This window comes from Pteropus medius, unplaced genomic scaffold, assembly GCF_902729225.1.
Source record: "Pteropus medius unplaced genomic scaffold, Ma_sr-lr_union100, whole genome shotgun sequence".
Classification (NCBI taxonomy): domain Eukaryota; kingdom Metazoa; phylum Chordata; class Mammalia; order Chiroptera; family Pteropodidae; genus Pteropus; species Pteropus medius.
In genome coordinates, this window is record NW_024350325.1 from 12247694 (window position 1) to 12269553 (window position 21860).

General features: G+C 35.2%; 1 protein-coding gene across 1 annotated transcript in view; it reads left to right on the top strand.

Moving 5' to 3' along the window:
• The window catches only part of CPB2 (carboxypeptidase B2), a 39924-nt gene that overhangs the window by 14970 nt on the left and 3094 nt on the right, over positions 1-21860 (top strand). The window contains exons 5-10 of the mRNA XM_039839481.1: positions 839-940; positions 2616-2720; positions 9519-9629; positions 12118-12211; positions 18878-19080; positions 20903-20990. Of these exons, the coding sequence (XP_039695415.1) occupies positions 839-940; positions 2616-2720; positions 9519-9629; positions 12118-12211; positions 18878-19080; positions 20903-20990 (703 nt within the window). The remainder of the gene's footprint in view (positions 1-838; positions 941-2615; positions 2721-9518; positions 9630-12117; positions 12212-18877; positions 19081-20902; positions 20991-21860) is intronic.

Sequence of the window (21860 nt, forward strand, 5' to 3'; positions counted from 1 at the left end):
AGGATTGCTATTTGAAATTACCTCTAGAAAAGTTTCTAGAAGTAAGGCCAAGTGTTGGTTATTCCCATTTCAGAAAGTATAAAAGTTTAATTGTGGCCCCTGAGAAGTTGGTCTACATTGAAACATGAGTAAGTTACATCTTTCAACACCAGCTTTGAAGTAGATGCTAGCTTATAGTCAGGCCTGGATTTTTTAATTTGTCCTTCCAGTGTAATCTTGACAGAATCACCAATACCACTAGACTTCCACCCAGGAAAGAGGTCTGGAATCAAATTTCTTCTCAAAGTAGAAGAGAATTTTTTTCTCCAGATTGTATTCACTTTTGCCTCTCATAATTTCTCAGATCTTATTGTGCATGCACAGGTCTTTAGTGGAAAATAATGGCACTGCCATTTACCCTGTGCAAAGGTAGTACCCAGGGCTTCCTTAGGTTACTCTTGAAAATTGAATTAAAAAAAAAAGTCTTGTATAAAAGTGAACTCTTGAATCAATGGCAAAGAGAATTTCATACATAGAGGCAGGGATTTGATTTGATGAGGCTATAAAGAATAACTCCTAGGAGACATACTTTAAAGATGAACTTTTCCTGCTATGTCATAAGGTTCTCAGTACTTTTCTACTCTTTCTCTAAACCTTAATACTTTTCAAAACTTAATTTTATTGATTTTTCCTAAACAGCAGAAGGACCATTCTGCCTCGAGTGTTTTAGTTCTTCATTCTTTCTACATACAGAGGTTTTAGAGAGCTCTCCTTCCCTCGAAGATGTTGTCTGTTTCCTTTGGTCAGGGAAATGCTTTGAAATTGCTCTGTGACTGACTGCTTTTTTCCATTTTGATAGATCTATTCTTGGATTGAAGTTATTACTGAGCGGTATCCTGATATGGTTGAAAAAATTCACATTGGATCCTCATATGAGAAGCGTCCACTTTATGTTTTAAAGGTATGTTGTGGGGAGAGTCATTGATCTTTCAATTTTGGGGGATGTAATTCTCTGGTGGCACTTGTTATAACTTGGATTTTTTTCTTTAAGTTCTGGAAATATTTGTATTACAAGTGTTCCTCAACTTTAATACCGAGCTATTTAGGGTTGGTTTTACCTTAAAAACTTTTTTCAATTACTAATGCAGTGTTGGTCTATCAGTGGACATCGGTTTTAGAATCAACTCTGTCTCTGTTTATATGGCATAGATAAGCCATTTAACTTTCCTGAGCTTCAGGGCTTGCTGTCATAAAATGAGAGGAGTGGTCTGTATTATTTTTCAAATCCTTGTTTTATTTACACCATCCCCACCACCACCACCCCTTCCTCTGACTGGCTTACTTAGGAAAAGAGAGAAAAAGAGAGAGGAAATCTATTATTGGACAAACACTGACATTGACACAGGTTTTAAAACCAAATAAGGAGCTGAACAACCAAGCCCAAGGAAAGGTAGGAACAAGGGCAATGCTGGAGTCTTGGCAATAGGGCTGATATAATAGCTTCTGCCCCAGTCATGGTCCATTTGGTTATTTATTTCAGTTGAATAAATTGGCTTTAGTAAAGGTGAATGAATATGACCATAGGAGGAATTTGGGGGAGCCATGAAACCATATTAATTCCTGCCTATTAATTTCTAATTCTGTACTTCTTTTTATACTTCTCCCCAACTAAAAACATTTAAAAAAAATAAAAAGAAGCTCTAAAAATGTTTAATCATTGGAAAAATACATTTGATTTAGTAACACTTAATTTGCATATTGCTTCCCAAAATAGTCTCAGTTGTGATAGGAAAGCCTCTTCGGTCATCCAAAGATAAGAGTTTGAGTCAGAATTTCTGGGTTTTAATCTGTTCTGACAGGAACTTGCAGTTCAAATTCAAGAAAGACATATGAAACATTGGGTCCTCTTGGTAGCTGAGTTGGTCTATCAGATTGGATCAATGTAATCATGACATACCCATCCATGACATTTTCTTTCAGTCATATAGTGTATATTCTTTGAAACTTGTGTTTCTGGGACATAGAAGTTGAAAAGCCATAATTTCTGCATGTTTTGGTCTCACTCTTACTTAACCAAGGCATAATGTGAGTCTCTGGGGTTCCTCTATCTTTCCAATGTCAGGAAAAGCACCGAGTGTTTACTCAGCACAGTTAGACAGAAGGTAACTAATTCAGATGACTCAAGATTCTTATTAAATTGAATAGATTAAATCAGCCAGGCACCACTTGTTCCACACCTCCTGCAGAAAGTTGCCCACCCAACACATACTTATTTACCTATAACGAAGTGTGAAGAAATTGCCTGAAGTACTAGTTCTCTGGTCTCTACTTCTACATTTCTACATGCAGCACAGGTATGACTAGTTAAATATGGAAGAATAAAAAGAGCTTTAAATTAAGAGTCCTGGCTTTAAGCCTTAATTCTGACTCTCACCAGTTATGTGAAAGTTGGCTAGTAATTTCATCTCTTCACCTTTAATCTCACCAGTTTTTAATTTCCCTTGAGAATTCTGAAAGAAATGCAGAGACTAATGCACATTTCAGAGATTTGTTAAAAGAATTAGATATAAGCACTAAATAAATGTAAGTTATTATCCTGAGGCTTCTCGTTATTGTTTTTGGTTTTCTTTGGGTAGGTTTCTAGAAAGGAGCAATCAGCCAAAAATGCTGTGTGGATTGACTGTGGAATCCATGCCAGAGAATGGATCTCTCCTGCTTTCTGCTTATGGTTCATAGGCTATGTAAGTACAGCATTCACATTCTTTTAAACCAGAGTTTTTTTATTATGTGGACAAAGACCACCTGTGTCAGAATAGGCTGGGCTGTTTATTAAATGCATTTCCCCTGGTCACATCCTAGAACTCGACTTGAAATCTCTGGCTTAGAAATTTATAATTTTTACAAGTTTCCCAGGTCACTTTTATACATATTAAATTTGAGAGCCATAACTTCAAGCATTTAAATCACGCTAAAGATTGTCAGCCTCCTACATTTTATCTAAGGCTAAACACTGGAAAATAATTTAAAAATAGTATGCAATTGTAATATTTTTTCAGGTAGAAGAACTAAAGCAATTATCCAAATCGAGTTCCAATTAATTCTTTTCTTTTGATTTAAATTATCCAGGCATCTTTTGCCATATTCTGCCCTTGGAAATTGAACATTAAGTACAGCATTACAGAGCAGATTATATTTTTCCACATGTTATAATAGAGAATTTTGTCCCCAAAGAAGACCTTGACATCAAAAAATCCACATATGAGACAAAGAATATGGCATAAAAGTAAAAAATTATAATGAATATAAACCTCTATAGTAAATGAAAACAGTAAAAATTATGGTTTGGATCCCATAAAATGGACATATATGTCCTCTACACTGATTTAAACAAAGAGCCATTGTTCTTTGTATAATAACAACATAATAACTTTGGAAAAGTAACTTAAAATATGTGTCCTTTTGATAATGGTTATTATGGTCTCTATAGTTAGAGATATATAATAACACAAAATAGAAGTTAGAAAATTAAGAGATTGTCACTTAGATTGATCTGTCTTAATAAATGAGGTACATTGAAAGTAAAAATATTTCCTCCTCTTTCGGGTCTTGTCAACTATAACATCCCTATCTGCTTTTATTTGACTTATCATCTTCTCTTCCCCACTTATGGGAGCTGCAGCATCCTGGAGCCTACTGTAAAGTTCCCAACCATCATTGGTTCCGCCTTGACTAAATGAGAGTAATTCCCAACTGACCAGACTGTTAACACAGCCCAGTCATTTGATGATCTGTAACCTTCACAAAGTTGGGCAGTTTTATTCATTTTAGGTAATAAATGAAGCAGCAGTTAGTAGAAAAAGGTGCAAAGCAAGAGAGAAAGAACGTTTATTTCTTATTCTATAACTGAACCTGGAAGGGGCCAGAAATTTCATTTCATATTGACTCATTCATCTTGATGAAGTTGTCCTTAATTGCTCTCTTTCTCAACATTAAAACTTTTTCTTCCTACTACACATGCTATTCCCCACCCCACACTTGCTGAATCTTTCTAAGATTAAATTACTTATTCCACAAATATTTATAAATTGCCTATAAGGTCTGGACCCCAGAGATACAATGGAAAACAAGATACAGTTAGAGAAACTTACAGTCAAATATTTTGCCCCCAATACTGTGAGCCTGAGTTTTGTAGCCCAAGTTAACAAGCTCTTTTTAATGGACATTTAAGCTCCATTCTTTCCTGCCTAAAACTAATCTAGATCATCTGACTTTCATAATGATTCAAACAACTGTAGGAGGAAAAATAAAATACAATATTTAGCTTTAAAATATTTGTGTAGGTAGACTTTATATTTAAAAAGTAAAGCACCCAAGGGTAAATTGAAGTCTTTGCTTTCAAGTCTGTGTAAAGAAAACCTACATTACTCCTATGTTTCTCCTTTAATCACATATTACTACACTCATAACACTTCTGATACCAGATATGTGAGGATTTCCCCCACACCAAGCAATTCTGTGACACCAGCTGAGTGTCCTATAATTTAACTAAATTCTGACACTATTTACCTGGTGATAGCATTAGATTCCACAGGCCTGCCCAACCCCTCTCCATACTTGATGTTAATTGAAAGTCCAGGTTGTTATCTTTGTTTCTGACCAATCAACTGTAAATTGAAGGGTCCCAAGACCCGCTCCATGGGTTAAATCAGTTTGCTGGAGCAGCTCACAGAACTCAAAAAAAACCCAGTTTATTTACCATATACCAGTTTATATATGAAAAGACAGATAAAAGGGATGAATAGGGCAAGTTATGTGGGAAGGGATCAAGAGCTTCCCTGCCCTCTCCAGGTGCACCATTCCTCCAGCACCTCCATGTGTTCAGAAATTCGGAAGCTCCATGAACCCCATACCTTTGGGATTTTTATAGAGGTTTTATAATGTAGGCACGATGGATCAATTTTCAGTTCTTCTTCTCTTCTTGGAGGATAAAGAATGGGGCTGAAAATTTCAAGCTTCTAATCCCGGCTTGGTCTTTCTGTTAACTAGTCCTCATTCAGGAGCCTACCTCATCAGAACAAAAGATATTGCTTTAACCCAGGAAATTTCAAGGGATTTAGGAATTCTGTATCGGGACGCAGTGTCAAAGATCAAATATTTTACTCTATTTTATTTTTATTTATTTTTTAGGCGAGGCAACCCTAGGTTGATCTCACAGATTGCAAGGACCTTGTCAGCTTACAATTCCTTTTTTTAAAAAATCTTATGCCTTCGGCACCTGGTCTTCCTTGATAGTCTCCCATCCAAGTACTAACCAGGCCTAACCCTGCTTAGCTTCCGAGATCAGATGGTATTGGACTTGTTCAGGGTGGCATGGCTGTAGCAAAGACCAAATATTTGAACAAAAGATGCTGCTAGTGCTCTTTTAGGAAATTACGAGGGTTTTACGAGCTTTGTGCCAGGAACCAGAGGTGTGGTGGGGCAGAGACCACGATATATATTTTTTCCATTATCTCAGTCTGTCCCTTCCTTTTCCCACTCAATAAAGATTTTTAAAGTTTTGTTTCAGTCTCAGCTAAAGGAAACCTATTGTTCTACACTTTAGAAAACTTGAGGCCAGTCATTTCTTTCTGTGCCTCTCTTTCATCTTCTGGAGGCCCAATTTAGATCCTTTCTACTTCTGCAAAAGCAGGGGCTGAGGCTCACTTGTGCATGACTACATCACCAAGTCCACACCAAGCAGAGGTCTGGCATAACATATGAGCCCAATGAACCATCACACCTTGCTCAGTACTTTGTCTGTAAGCTGACTTTTCTCACTGCTATCTTTCCTCTGAACCTCTACCCTGGAGAACTCTCACTTAATTGCACACAAAGTTGGCACTCTACAACCTCAGGGCTTCCACAGAATTCCTTCTGCTGTTCCTCATCTTAACTGACACATGACTTGAGAAGGATTTTGCTTCATAGGAGCTCCATCAAGTAGAGGGCCTGCTCCTTCATATCTTCACATGCCAAGGGACCAGGAGAAGTGAATCAACAATCTCCTGTCCTAATACTGCCATTGCTCTCATTCTCCCCCCAAACTCATAATCTGATCTGGTTATTCTAACTTTGTCTTTTCTTATTACTGTCATCTATTGGCCTCCAGATAATTTCCTAGAACCTGGCTCATGGTCCTTCATTCCCTTGCAACTCTTGCATTCATTCTGAGTGAATCCAAAGTCCATATGTGAGACCCATTTGATTAATCATCTTCTCAGCTCCTTGAACTCTACATTACCAAACCTAACCTCAACTCTGTTTTAGTAAATTTCTCCCATGTCCATCCTCTGGATCTCAGAAATAATTCTCTTCCTGATCATTAGATCTAGAATGTGACCATGGACAGGGAAGGCTAGGAGGGGCCACTTAACAGTCTGACTTCTTAATTTCCTCTCCTTCCATTTCTCTCATTCTTCACACCTGCTATGCATTTTTTCATTTTTTTCTTTAGTAGATTTCCAGTTCTTGGATATATCTACTTTCTTCTAATTTATCAGCTCCTTTCCAGGAATCTCTTTTTTTCACTAACAAGCCTGAGTCTCATCACAAATCACCCACTCACCTGTATCCTGAATTTCTTGCCCCTATGATCACCCTCCAGCAATTCCAATCCCAAGCATCCCACAGAATTAACCTGAGCCACTTTGTATATCTCAATTTTATTATCATATTTATAACATTGAATGGTTTTTTTTTTCTTTTCTAACAACACTTATATTAGTTTTTCGAGGGCTAAGATAATCTCTAAAGTCTTTTCGTGGGGCTGGGGGGGGCGGTGCTTCTCCATAACCCAGTGTGTTGTTCAGTCCACATAATTGGCAGTCAATATCTTTTTGTTACATTTGAAATTCAAATCAGTACTGCAGGTTTAGGCTGAAATACAACTATGGGGTCCAGTGAGTAGGAGCTAAACATTACAAACCATTGGGCTAATACCTTATTGCCATTGGATAAGGTCAGAATTATCCATCCATACATAGAAATTAGAGAAAAACTGAGACATACAGTTCTTTGCTATATTTCTAATGGTAGTAGGAGTAACAGTTTATTTTAAAATCTTCTTATACATTTTATATGCTTTCATATAATATTTATTCTCTATCAAATGGTTATTGGTACTGTTGTTGGTTGCTGTTTAGAATCATTTTAAAGACAAAGCTTTAGTGTACCCCAGGCAAAAAGAACTAAGTAATCATTTGACACTGGCCTACCTGATAGGAATCAGTCAAGGCTTCATCTCCCACCTCCTAATCACTCACTTACTTTTATGCTCTCCTCTGGCACCCCCTTTCCTCATCTTTATTCTCAATTGCTTATAGTAGGACAATGATTTCAATTATATTATCATTTGGTGGTATACCTTTTGTGTGTCTGGCATAATTTCTTCAGCCACTCACCTTATTAAAAGTAATTTATTCACTAGATATAAATATATTTACAGAATACTATGAAAACTCATTGGATAAGATATGCTTAGAGAGCCCCATGATACATCGATCACAAATTAATAGTAAAGAACTATTAGATTTATGAACATGTTTGACTTGGCTGAAAATGTTATTTGAAAAAGAATTAATGTCTTTAAACACAGTTGATAGTACTAAGTCAGAATTATAAGGTAGGCTTATAGAATTTTAGAGGTTAAATTACTTCAATTACATGTTTAGATATTTAGATTGTATGCTTTTGAAGAATAGATTATTTGATAAATGTCAAACCTGAAGAGATTTTAATAAGTAACGACATATTTCACAAAGTTGATTAAGAACATTTCTTGGATTTCTCTGCATCTATATAACCTTGCTGTAGTATGGTTATGCCTGGAAAGGAACACAGGCCTGCCATAGTTCCAAGTATAACTCAATCTTACCTTTAGCCAATCAGAAAAATATTTAAAGGCCTAAGGACACTATATTATCTAGCTGATACATTCAGGTCGCCCTTTCATCGGGGTCTACTTCTCCACTTACAGACATTGAGAAGTACTCTTATTGCTGAGTTTCCTCTCTATCCTTCTTTTTACGAAGGTTATATTTCCGCCCTCACTCACCCCACCTATTTGGAGCCCTACTATTATACAAGAAATTCCACAGCTAATATTGATCGTCTCTTAAAGCCTAACTTTCTGCTGAAAGATTTTCATCAACCATTGATAAAGATAGTAAGGAAGTAAAGAGAGTGAAGCAGATGAAGAAATTCACCATGCCATATCTATTAAAAGTTCAGCACACATTGCAGAAATAAAAATGATAAATGCTTTATATTTTGAAATAAATAAGATCTTATAATCTTTTCTTCTGACAATGAATGCTATGTTATTACTGAAACATGACTCTGACATAAATTTACAAATTTGTAGAATAAAAGCATATTTAACTAGTTGCTCAGCTATTTAAAATAGCTTCTTTTATCCTATAAAATTTTCTTCCTTCTCATTCAGCTTTCATTTCTGACCCGTAGTAGGTTAAAAAATAACTTATACTTTTGCTTTTTTTTCTCCTATTCTTCATAAGTGTTATCCATTGCAAAGAATTTTAATATGACATAATTATTTTAGGGAAATATAAATATAATATTTTAAATATTAGAAGAGAAAATGGTAAACATTTTGCTATAGCTAAGGTAGGATTTAAAAAACATTTTTCTTTTGTTGATAATAAAACCATTTCTTAAAGTTTTTCAAATAAAGTTTGAAGCAACAAATAATTGTAAACTAATCCACAAATTAAAAGGTAGCAAAGTTGCCACAAGTGAAGGTTTTATACCAAATCTCAGTCCTAGATAAAGGTTTAACCAGCTGAAATTTGTCTTTGTGTTTCTCCTGCCTCTATGTTTGGTTAGTCTGGGGTAAACTTTTCAGTCATTGAAATGAGGACATCATTGGATCATGTTGAAATATGTGACCCTAATGAAGGTGTGAGTCTAAAGCAGAGAAGACCAGTGTTAGATGATGCCTACTGGGAAACTCATAGCCAGTACCTAGGAAAAGCTATGGCTGATTTTAAAGCCGAATAATCTGATGCTTGGAAAACACACTTTATTGCTGCAAAAATTTAGCTCCATAAGTTATGAAGACAACACAGAAAATATCATTAGTTCTATCTGGGCATATGACAAGGTTAGTTTAAGCTCTGGTTGATATGGATTATTGAAAAAGAAGTGGAACTATGTCTAGATTTTTATTTCCTTAAATATTTGTGGTAGGCTTTATGGATTTAACAAATAATTATTTTTGTTTCTTAGAGAAAATTTTAGAAAACATTTGGTTCTGTTTGGTGCCTCCATTAAATAGGAAAACCATTCGTCCTGTATCCAAGGCATTTACCACACTTGGCAGTTTAGTACCCTAAATTCATTCTTTCCAGGAACTGATATGCTTCCTGAAAGTTAAATATTTTTTAGCGACCTTTAAAAAAAATAAAAACACACAAAGAAACAGATAAAGTTTAGAAGAACTTAAAAGAGATATTATTAAACATACTTGGTTTAATTTGTAGGTAACTCAATACCATGAGGAAGAAAGTCTATATACCAATCTTCTGAGGCACTTGGATTTCTATGTCATGCCGGTAGTTAATGTGGATGGTTATGACTATACATGGAAAAAGGTAAGTGAAGCCAAATAAAACAAAATATGCTCCCTTTAAGGATACAGGATACACAGGCTGAATTATTCATAGAATCCTGGATCTTGGCACAATGGTTTTATTATAAAAAAAATGTTTAATTATCATTATGGAAAAATTCAAACATATATGTGTGGAAATAATTTTAACTCCTATGTACCTGTCAGACAGCTTCAAAAATAATCAATTCATAGCCAATCTTTTTTTATCTACATGCCCCACCTACTTTTACCTTATCCATATTATTTTGAAACACATCTCAGATATTATATTATTTTATCAATAAATATTTTGCTATGCATCTCTACGAATTCTTAAAAAACAACCACAGTACAATTACATATATAAATTAATTAACAATAATTAATATAAAATGTCCAATCACTATTTAAATTTCCAGTGATATCATAACTTTTTAATAAGTTTCTTTCTGTGATTCAGGATCCAAAGAAGGTTAGTATGTTATGATTGATTTACATGTCATTTAATTCTATTTTAATCCATAGATGCTCTCACGCTTACTCTTTTACTCTCATTCTTTCTTGCAGTTTATTCATTGAACTGAATGAAGTGTTTCCCATTGTCTGGATTTGCTATTTGAATTTTGCCACGTTGCAGTTTAAAAGATTCTACTGTCCTCTTAATTTTCTAAAACTTGATATTTGGATCTAGAGGCTTAATTAGATTCAGGATTGACTTTTTTTTGGCAAGACTTCATTGTGCAAGTGTGTCCTCCCATCAAGATGTGTATAACGTCTGATTGTGACTCTTTTCGAGATATTTGCTACCATTGATGTGTAATGCCTATATCCATTTATTCTTACTAGGAATCCTTTGAATAGCATTTTGATTTGTAAAATCATAAATTGAAAGACCTAAAACAGCTTTCTAACTGAGCTTTTATTCTAGCCGATATGTGAATTTAAACCTTAGTACCTTTTAAATCAATCAATATAAATATAAGTATCCTGGTCAATCTCATCTACATCAGAAACCACCATTATAAATGTTTTCTCTAGCCCATCATGATTCATGTAAAATTACTCAAACAATATGAAGTACAATCTTTTTCAATTTAATGAGGGGGATATAAAAAGGCAACTAAGTATATATAAGTTCAGAAAAACCTACTTGAATAGCACATGTAAACACTAAGGAGAATGAGAATAATTGCAGTGATTAGAAATATTTGGGATTATACAGAAATTGTTTCACATAGGAGGCAATTTATGCAGAAAAGACAGGAGTGATAGAGATTGATTTTTAAAAAAGTCATCTCAGGTGAGAGGAATACTGTGGATAAGCGTTTACAGGTGCGGGAGGGCAAATCTTGAACTAATGAGAAATACCTACCATATACATAACACAAATTTAGTGTTCAATAAATGGTCACATTTGTAGATCGATACTATAATAAGTTTATGCCTTCACCTGAATCATAGCGGAAATCAGTTATCCTTTAGATGTTCTTACTTTCCAGCTGGCCTTTCTGTTTTAACTCTGTCAATTGTCCCTGCAGTTTGAGAACCTAATTTCTCCAGGGCAATTGTTACTACCCACCAAACCACAAGCCAGGGGTTGGAAGCAGACAGGGAGGCTTGGGCAGAAGGGCTGGTGAGAGTAGGGGAAAAAAGTGCCATATCACCCCAAACTTAGAACTTAAAGTCTATGCAACTGTTTACATGATAAAATTTCCTAGTTTGCCCCAAGAATCCAGTGGGGAATTTGCTTTATGTCTCCAAACCAGAATCGAATCAGTACAATCAAAGGAGCCATCAGGCTAGAGATGTTTTCCTCTTTCTGTCTCCTGTAGCTTTTAGAGTGTTGAATTCAGTCTAAAGAGATCATTGAAACTCATTACTCAACAATACTGTATTATAATCATCAAATGTGCTAAGATACTAAATCTTAATTATGCCCACCATAAAAATGAAATGATAATTATGTGATCTGATAGAGGTTTTTACTGTTGCTACAATGGCTATCCTATTACAATATATAAATGTATCAAATCAACATGTTGTACACCTTAAATTTATGAAATATTAGATGTCAAATATATTTCAATTAAAAAAAGAAACTCCTAACAGTTTTAATTTGAGTTGAAACACAAAGTTATTTTACTTTTCTTAGAAAGAACTCAAAATGATGATGCATAAAATTAAGGGAAACAAGACTAAACAAGAAGGCCAATATGCAGTCTAGCAAAACCAAGTGAAAATTTGTCTACATCAAAATTAATCAAATATTGTGATTTTTTTTATTATTCCAACTGAAATAGTTAGAGTGAATGTGATTGAGACCTACCTAGAAACAGGAGCTGTGTAAAGGAATACTGTGAAGACTGACAGGAAGAAGTGATGGGGTTGACTAAAAGAAACACAACCCTGGTTACTTAGGTTTTAAAAGTTCTGTCTTTCCTTGAACCACAAACATAGCCACCATGGTTATCTGTGTTTTGTTTATTTAGAATCGAATGTGGAGAAAGAACCGTTCTTTTCATGAAAACAATCCTTGTATTGGAACAGACTTGAACAGGAACTTTGCTTCCAAACACTGGTGTGGTAGGTTGTTTGCTTTATTTCTAGCAATGTTACTTCATTGAAAAGGTGGTACTCATAAAGAAAGAACCATTAATTAAAACTAATTAGAGGGGAAGTCTACCTGAATCAGGAAGTAATTTAAATAATTAATGTTTTGGTTAAAGTAATGCTGTGAATATTATTGACTAGAGTCAGCAAATCACCTGAACCTCTCCCCTCTGCTGTTTCCTCATCTTTTAAAAAAAAGAAGTTGAACCAGTTCTTGAAGGTAACTTCTAGCTTAAAAATTCTAAAATTAAATTTTTCTAGAATAATAAGGAAGTGACTCAAATTTCCTACTTTAATAAACAAATAATTTTCATCCTTAGGATAGCACTGAGAGAGGAGAGGAGGGCTTGCAGAAATGACCAACTCAGCCAGTTAAAGCCCATTCCTAACTGCCCTCTCTCCCTCTTCCAGGACTCTCCAGCTCACATCTGTTGATTCATGGTTGTCCAATCAACTAATGTCCTTTCTTATCTCTGTAGTTGTGTAGGAATAACAAGACTATAAAACTGCTTGTTATGTTATAGTCGGGGCTCACCCTTTGGATAGGAATCCGCTGAACAGGTGCTGGCATTAATAAGTGTTGTTTCCTACTTAGAGCCTCAATGTCCCATCTCTCTGTTCGAGAATCCTATAACAGTGCTGATAACGCCAAGGTTGCAAAACAAACGACCTGTAAGACCACTGGCCTGGAAATTCCTCCCCGCTTGCAAACCCTGACCCAAAGCTCCCCCTCCCATAGTGAGTCATGAAGCACATGTGAAACCTCAGACAAAGGAATCACGTGCCCCTTGAATGGACACTGCAAGGGTATATACACTGTAAGAAATCTAACCAAGGGGAAATCATGCTTTGGGTCTGTTGAAAGCCCCACGCTCTCCGCTGGCATTAAATTCTCCTTTCTCTAACAAAGTTGTCTGAGTGTCCAATTCCTCAATTGGATGTCGCTTCCTGCAACAGCAGAGACCAGGGTTTGGTGGGTACCTCTGATTTGCATAGGTAAATGTTTACTTCCATAGTGTTTGAAAACATTTTCTTTTATGTTTACTGTTTACTTTCTTATCGAGTTCTTTCTTTCATGAATATCATAAAGATAAACTTTGTCTAGTGGATGGGAGTTTATCATTCTTTGACTTAAGGTACTCAATGAACATTGATTAAAGCATTCTGGAACATTGTCTGCTCTCAGAGAAGTAGGTGTTAGTTCACCTTTCAGTCTCCCATTGTATTTCATAGGCACAACATTTAAGAAACAACTACAAAACTACACTGAACAATAAGCTTCAATCATGTATATTTTTGGAAGTGAGAGCATGTGGCTCCTTGGAGATTACAAGGAGTTTAAGCTCCTGTGGACAGAAATGCCCTCTTCTTTCTAGCCCTTTGCCCCTGTAATATCCTACATATGTACATGATCTTACATATTTTCTTTAAAAAAAGAAGTGGTTATTCGTGATTTTGAACATTTTATCATTATCCCAGAGCACATATGAAAACTCCACAACAAAGTAATTACCTTTTTTATTTCTTTCCCCTTCCAGGTTAGAAATTCCATGAGGGCAATAACCATTATCTATGACCTAATGCAGTGCCTGACATATGGAGGGTTCTCTGAAAATGTTTATTCAATGAACATGTGAATGAATTTAGTTGTTCTAAGAGAGCTAGAGATGTAGTCAGTAAGGAGAAGAAAGAGCAGTTAATCCTGTCTCAGGCTCAAAGGAATCATGTAGTGGTTTATCCATTAGAGCTGTTCTCAAGATTGCCTAATAAAAGTGCCTGCTGAGGCCCAAAGACTGTTGTAGCAATGACAACTGAGCAAGGGAGACAGAGAAGCAGCAGCTAATATAAAATAGGCCTGAATAAATAGAACTGACAGTTATTAAGTGCCAAACAGTTTACATAGTTCATCTCCTACATTTTATTACCTACATATCATAGAAGAATCCCAGAATTTAAAGGGTTAAATCCCTTGCTGGAACACAGTAAGCTACAGAGTGGCAGAACTGCGATATAAAGTCAGGCTGACTGACTCCAAGTTTATTGAGATTCTTCTCTGACAATCACTCATCAGTTATAAATTCCTTTTAGGAACTTTTTATTTTAGTTAAAACTCTTTTGGTGCTCTATTTTACTTAATATTTTTCATGGTGAAGGCATTGTTACCTAATTTGAATAGCCAAGTAGTCAAAATATATTGTTATTGCCAACAAGAAATATCTCAGGCTCTTCTAAGGCATGGCTTTATATTATTACACATCACAAGAGTTAAAAACAGAAGCAGAAGCAGCAAGTACATAGAGAAGAAAGAGTTCCAAATAAAACAAAAAGTAATTGTAAGGACTCTTTTTTTGCCAAATGCCCCAGCATCTTTTCAGTATCACATAAGTAAGCCAATGAGAAAGAATTAAATCTTATCTTTTCCTTGCCCCTACAACTAGAATATGCCTTTGTAATACTTTGTAAAATATCTATTAGAGTACCTCGCTTATTAATAGGAAGTGATGTATCAAGCCTACTTATTCATTTTATGTTCATTTTACCCTTCCTTTGTATTAAAATTGTTTGTGTGTATGTATGTGCATGTGCGCTAGAGATGAGAATGAGGTTGGGAATATCTTAGTTTGCTAGGGCTGGCATAAGGAAATATCACAGACTGGGTGATGTAAACAAGAGAAATTTATTTCTTGCAGTTCTGGAGACTGGAAATCCAAGATCAAGGTGTCAGAAGGGTGGGTTTCTCCAAGGCCTCTCTCTTTGGCTCATAGATGACCACCTTTTCATTGTGTCCTCACATGGCCTTTTCTCTGTGTTTTGATCATCCCTGATATGCCTCTCTTCTTTCAAGGAAACCAGCCATAGTGAATCAAGCTTCCACCTTTGTGACTTTATTAAACCCTAATTAGCTCCTTAAAGGCCCTATCTCTAAATACAGAACATTGCGGATTAGGGCTTAAACAAATGAATTTGGGATGGGGGGCAGAAGTCAGTCCATTACAAAGGGCATTTTGGTCTCAAACTTCCTAAGACAGATACACAAATTTTCAAAAATGTTAAGTTAAATTACAAAGTTTTTACAATGGGTATGCAGTGAAAAATTCTTTATTCCTTTTCCTATGAGACAGTAGTATCTTTTAATTATTTTTTATTATAGTAAAATATATATAACATAAATTTGTCATTTTAACCATTTTGACTATACGATTCAGTGGCATTAAGTACATTCACAGTCTAGTACAATCATCACCAATATTTATTCCCCAAACTTGCATCATCCCAAACAGAAACTCTGTAATCATTAAGCAACATCTCTTCATTCCCTATTCGCCAAGGCCTTGTTATTTCTAGTCTATTTTCTGTCTTACCTCTTCTGACATTTCTTGATTCTTTGCCTATAGGTCAAATAATGCTCTAACTTGAAGGGACCTGGTAAACCAAGCACCTCTTGGTCCAAAGTAAGCACTTAGGCTAAGAGAGATGAAGTAGCTTGCCCAGATTAATGTGCCTGCTTAATGGCAAAGCAGAGTCTCAAATTCAAGTTTCCTGACCTCCTATTCTTTTCTCCAAAATGCTTGACATCTCTAGGATGAGAGTCACAGAATGAGAATCTGAAGGTGCATTGTCCAAGACAGTAGCCACTAGCCACATGTGGACATTGAGCCTTTGAAATGTGACTTGTTTGAATGGAGATGCATAGTTATTATAAAATACACACCAGGTTTTGAAGTTTTAGCATGAAAAAGTAACAAAATATCTCATGATAATTTTTATATTGGTTACACTTGAAATGATACTTTGTACATATTGGGTTAAACAAGATGTATTCTTAACATTAGTTTTACCTGTTGTTTTTTTAAAGTGATTACTTGAAAACTTAAATAAGTGACTTACATTATATTTCTATTGAACAGCTCTGGTCTGAAGATTCATATTATGGTACCACCTCTCCCTTCAACTCTTTTATGTCCTCTCCAACTTCTACCCCTAATAGATAATCTTTATTTTCCAGAACTATATGTATATCAGGGGAAAAAGGCCAGGAGAATTTGAAGTTGACTGAACTATCAAAAATGGTTTGTCCAATCACATTATTGGTTAAAAAGTAAAACAAATAAAATACTTGTAAAGGCCTTGGATGTTCAGTACAAAATTTCCTTGTGGGAAAAAGAACGCTTAACTAACATTAAGGTTGTTTCCTTTGAAAATAACAGGAAGAAAGCAGAGCAAGCTTAAGAAAGGGCAAGCTCTGTAAGGATAATGGAGTGGTCCAAGGAACCCAAGGACAAGAATGCAGCTGGGCCTCAGAAACAGACTGCAACTGGGCTAGAGCAATGTAGGGGGCTCACTGAGTCTTTTCTCTTCTGTCTCATCTCTGTGATGCACACTGGCTTTTGTGAGTTCCATTCCTCATGATAATGGTGACAATGATAACAATGGCGAGAAACAACAGAGAGTGAACACTTAGTATATATGCCAGGCACTGTGCAAAGTGCTTTGTATGCATTAGCTCATTGAAACCTCATTAAATCCTCATTTAATGTGTATTTTTTTCCATTTAGCAGATAAAGAAATCAAGGTATGCATAGGTTGAAAAACAAGGCCATATAGCTATTAAGTGGCAAAATCAAGATTAGAATCGATTGGGTAATTAACAATATGTTACATAGCCTTTTATTGTAGGATGGTTGACCACCAAGAGTGTCCAATTCGCATCTCTTAAAATAACAGTATTTACTTCAAAGGATTATGTGAGTATTAAACGAAATGTGTGTTAATCTTAGCAGAGTTCCTGATACATACATAAATACATACATACATACATACACACACACACACATACATACATACATACATACATACATACATACATATCTCATATGCTCGATGGGTGTCAGCTAGTGGTGTTATTGTTATCTTCTTTGTTCAAGAGAGCAGTTGGACTGAAACTAGAATCTTCAACTTGGCAGAATACGAGTTAAGGATCCAGTTTAGAGCTAATAAACTGTTTCCGGGAGGGAATAATTTTTTGGTTAGAGGTGGCTCTCTGTGAATTAGGGACAGAAATGAGATGTGTTGGGAGGCAGGCTATAATTCAAAGCAGTATATACTATAATCTTTCAAAAGAATGCATAAACATTATTCTGGCACCAAATACCCCCATCTCATTTTATTTACTAAACCACTTTAGCAAGTTAGAAGTAGCACAGAAGGTGAACTTGCATATTCTTTTTTTTTTTTTTTTTTTGATGGGGACAGGTCACAATTTTATTTATTTATTTTTATTTTTTTGGTGATGTTGGTTAACAAAGTCCAGTAAGTTTCAGGTGTACAATTTATCAGTAAGGCATCTATATATATATATAGATGCCATATATATATATATTTATATATATATATATATATTGCATTCTGTGTTCCCCTCCCTTAGATTTCTTTGTCACCACATAATTGACCCCTTTTACTCCATCTCCTTCCCTCCTCTCTCCGCCCCTCTACCCTCTAGTAACCACTAGTCTATTGTCCATGTCCATGAGTCTCTGTTTGTTTGTCCTGTTTGTTTGTTTGTTGTTTTAGGTTTATACCCCATATATAAGTGATATCATGTGGTTTTCAACTTTTTCTGTCTGCTTTATTTTGCTTAGCATGATTATCTCTCTGTCCATCCATGTTGTCGCAAATAGCAGTGTTTCATTCCTTCTTATGGCTGAGTAATATTCTGTTGTATATATGTACTACAGCTTCTTTAGGAATCATCTATCGTAGGACACTTCAGTTGCTTCCATGTCCTGGCCACTGTGAATAATTCTGCTATGAACATCGGTGTGCAAATGTCTTTTCAGATATGAGTTTTTAAGTCTTTGGGGTAAATACCTAGCAGAAGAATTATATGGCAGATCAATTCTTAGTTTTTTAAGGAGCGTCCATACTGTTTTCCATAGCTACTGTACAAATTTGCAGTGCCACCAGCAGTGTATGAGAGTTCCTTTTTCTCTGCATCCTCGCCAACATTTGTTATTATTTGTCCTGTTGATTATAGTTACTCTAACAGGTGTGAGATGGTATCTCATTGTGGTTTTAACTTGCATTTCCTTAATAACTAGCGATGTTGAGCATCTTTTCATGTTTGTTGGCCATTGTATATGTTCTTGGGAAAAGTGTCTGTTCAGGTCCTCTGTCCATTTTTTGATTGGATTTTTTTTTTGTTATAAAATTTGCATAGTCTTAGTTCCCAAATGATACTTTTCTTTTATGGGCTATATTGATTATTAATTTTTAAACTACGTATATCAGAAAAAAACAAACTTATAACAGATTAAAGAAAGTGGGGCTTATTTTTCTCATATAACCGGAAGTTTGGAGGCAGGGCTAGCATTTCTGAGACTCTCTTAGCCACTTTCTCAAGGTTGCAAGATGGCTGCCCCCATGCAGCAAATGTTGGAGTGTCTGCTATGAGGACATATAAATATTTGAGTTCACATAAATAACATTTAGTGAACATCAGAAATATGCTCTTTACAGAGCTCTATGTAATCCATTATCTAAAAATGTTATACCATAGATATTAGGAGAATACATTGTGAGGGAAATCACAAATTACTATAGTATGTGAATCCCCTCATAATTCTATCAATTTCACCACAGAGAAAGGTGCATCAAGTTTCTCATGCTCAGAAATCTACTGTGGACTTTACCCTGAATCGGAACCAGAAGTGAAGGCAGTGGCTAATTTCTTAAGAAGAAATATCAACCACATTAAAGCTTACATCACTATGCATTCATATTCCCAGAAGATAGTGTTTCCATATTCCTATAGCAGAAGCAAAAGCAAAGACCACGAGGAACTGGTAAGTACTACTTAATTATTTTTATCATTAGTATTTCAGAGATAAAATAATACTTAGTTCAAGAATCAAAAACTGTGGGAAAAAAATTTCTCCTCTAGAATACAAATGAAAAGATGCTTATATTTTGGTCTAACTCTACTGAGGGTTACCCAGGGTCAGGGTTCACAGAAGGAATGTAAAGAATGTGGCCTTACCCTGAGAACATGAACTTTAGTCCAGCAGATGGGCTAAGGAAAAGTCAGACAAGTTCTTTGAAGGTCAGGAGGGAATTATTCCACCTGGATATACTCCACATACAAGCAAGAACCAGGAAAGAGTCTCTGGAATTATGCAACTTTCTGGTCACTAGCTTTCTACAATAGCTACCACAGATCAAGTCTTAGCACAATACTCATCAATTTGACAGGTGCATCAGGAATTGTTTGCATGATGATCTCCCTAACCCCCAGAGGTCCTATTTAAAGCACTTCCAATTGCAGCATTGAGGCAAGAGCACCCCCCACCCCACTCACTCTCTTTTTTGAAATATAGTTGACAATACAATAAAAGAAAAAGGAATGATAAAGTGCTATTGACATCGAGGTACAGATACAACTTTAGCCAGACAGTAAAAAATAGGATTTCTACAGGTGGACAGGAAGACATGCCAAGCTGAGAAGATGGTATTTCTCATGAGAAGTATGTCCAGGGGACTGTGAGGGTACAGAGTGAAGAGTGACACTCTCTGAAAGTAGATGAGGTCAGCTTATGAAGATAAGGTCAACTTGTTTGAATGTCAAAATAATTTGCATTTTATTGTATAGACAATGGGCTTCCATCCAAACTTTTATTTTGAACAAAAGAATGGCACAACATCTTATCCAATGATATTCCTCTGGGTCATTCAAGAGAGTGACAGTGAATACCATTTAACTTCAGAAAGATCTGGGTAAGCTAGAAACAAAAGTAGTAGAATAGGAGACTTAGTTGTTACCCTGCTCCATACCAGGAATGATACCTTTCTTTATTTATGAGTCTTTAGGAGTTATTAGACATTTTACACAAGAATAAAATAGAGTTTGTGAAAAGGATGAGAAGGGAATCAGGCATGCCTTAGGTATAATATTGTTTAGAGATGTTGGATTTAAAGTTTGGTGATAATTTTGTCTAGGAATGAAATAATCCCAAGTTGTTCGCTTTTGAAATAAAATTATACTTCATTTTACAAAATAAATGAATTCCTTAAAAAGGCATGTGAAAGTTATTTTTTTCAAATTAAATAAAAATTTCAATACATTGGAAGAATCTATATTTAAAGACAACCAACTGTGATTTCCATAAAGCAAAAAACATTTTTTAAAGTTAATTTATTCTTCTTGATTTATCTTTTGAATGTAGATTTTTCATATGCATAATTTTTTTCCAACTTTATTGAGAATAATTGACATACACATTGTGTAAGTTTAAGGTATATAGTGTAATGATTTGATACACACATATATTGTGATATAATTACCACAATAAAGTGAGTTAACACATCCATCACCTCACATAATTATAATTTTTTAAGATCTATTCTTTAATCAGCTCTCAAGTATATAATATTGTTAACTGTAGTCATCATGCTGCACATTAGATCTCCAGAACTTATTCAACTTATAACTGGAAGTTAGCGTCCTTTGATCAATATCTCCCCTGCCAGGTCCTGGCGACCACCATTCTACTGTCTGTTTCTTCATATATATAGTCTGAGTCAATTAATATATGATTTTTTTTAGAAACTTCTACATGTCCTGTTTTAAAGCTGTACATTAACCGAAATTCCACATTCTATTAATTTTAGTCTCTAGTGGCCAGTGAAGCAGTCCATGCTATCGAGAGTATTAGTAAAGATACCAAATATACACATGGAAGTGGTTCAGAAAGTTTATGTAAGTATTTCTTAAGATCTTGGAGAACTGTGATGTACTAAAGAAATCTGTTTTGTTTTTCTGTGTTGATTTCAGTTTTCTAAGTGGAATGTTTAAACAAGGTCACATGAAAACAACTGTATTATAACAATTAGAAATGGAAGCATAATAGCTATGACAGCACTTAAGAATATATTAAAGAAGCCAAAATAATACTTAAGAAATTATGCTTATTTATATAGAGTAAGAATTATAGAATTGGCATCACACTAATTGAGTGAAGCAGAAAAGGTCATAAAGGGTCAAAAAAATGTATAAGCTGTATAGCACCACTACGTAAGGTTGTGCAGGTTGGAAACAAATATAGGGAACACCATTTATATTAGTTGCTTCTTAATGACAGTCTGTGCTCAAAGGTATAGCACATTATAGTTGAATATCTTTTGTTTGTATCACAGTGATGAGAATATGCATGTGGCTAACTCTTAACAAATATTTTAAGTTAATTTCTGCCCAAAGATGTTTATTGAGGGACTCCTTTGTGTCTGCAGTGGGATGATAGACAATTGTTTTGCTCTTTTGAAGCTGGAGGGGTAGATGAGAGAAGAGCAACAGAAAATAAACATATAACCAGATATCAGAAAACTATGACCTGTAAGGCCATGGTTTTCCATTTTTTAAAATGGTTGAAAAAAATTAAAAGAATAAAATTTTGTGACACTTGAAAATTATATGAAATTCAAATTTCATTGTCCACAAATAAAGTTTTATTTGAACACAGCCACACCCATTCATTTGTGTATTGTCTATGATAGTTTTCATGACAGTAGAGTTGAGTAGTTGTGACATAGATTATGTGACACACGAAGCCTAAAAGATTTACTATCCGGT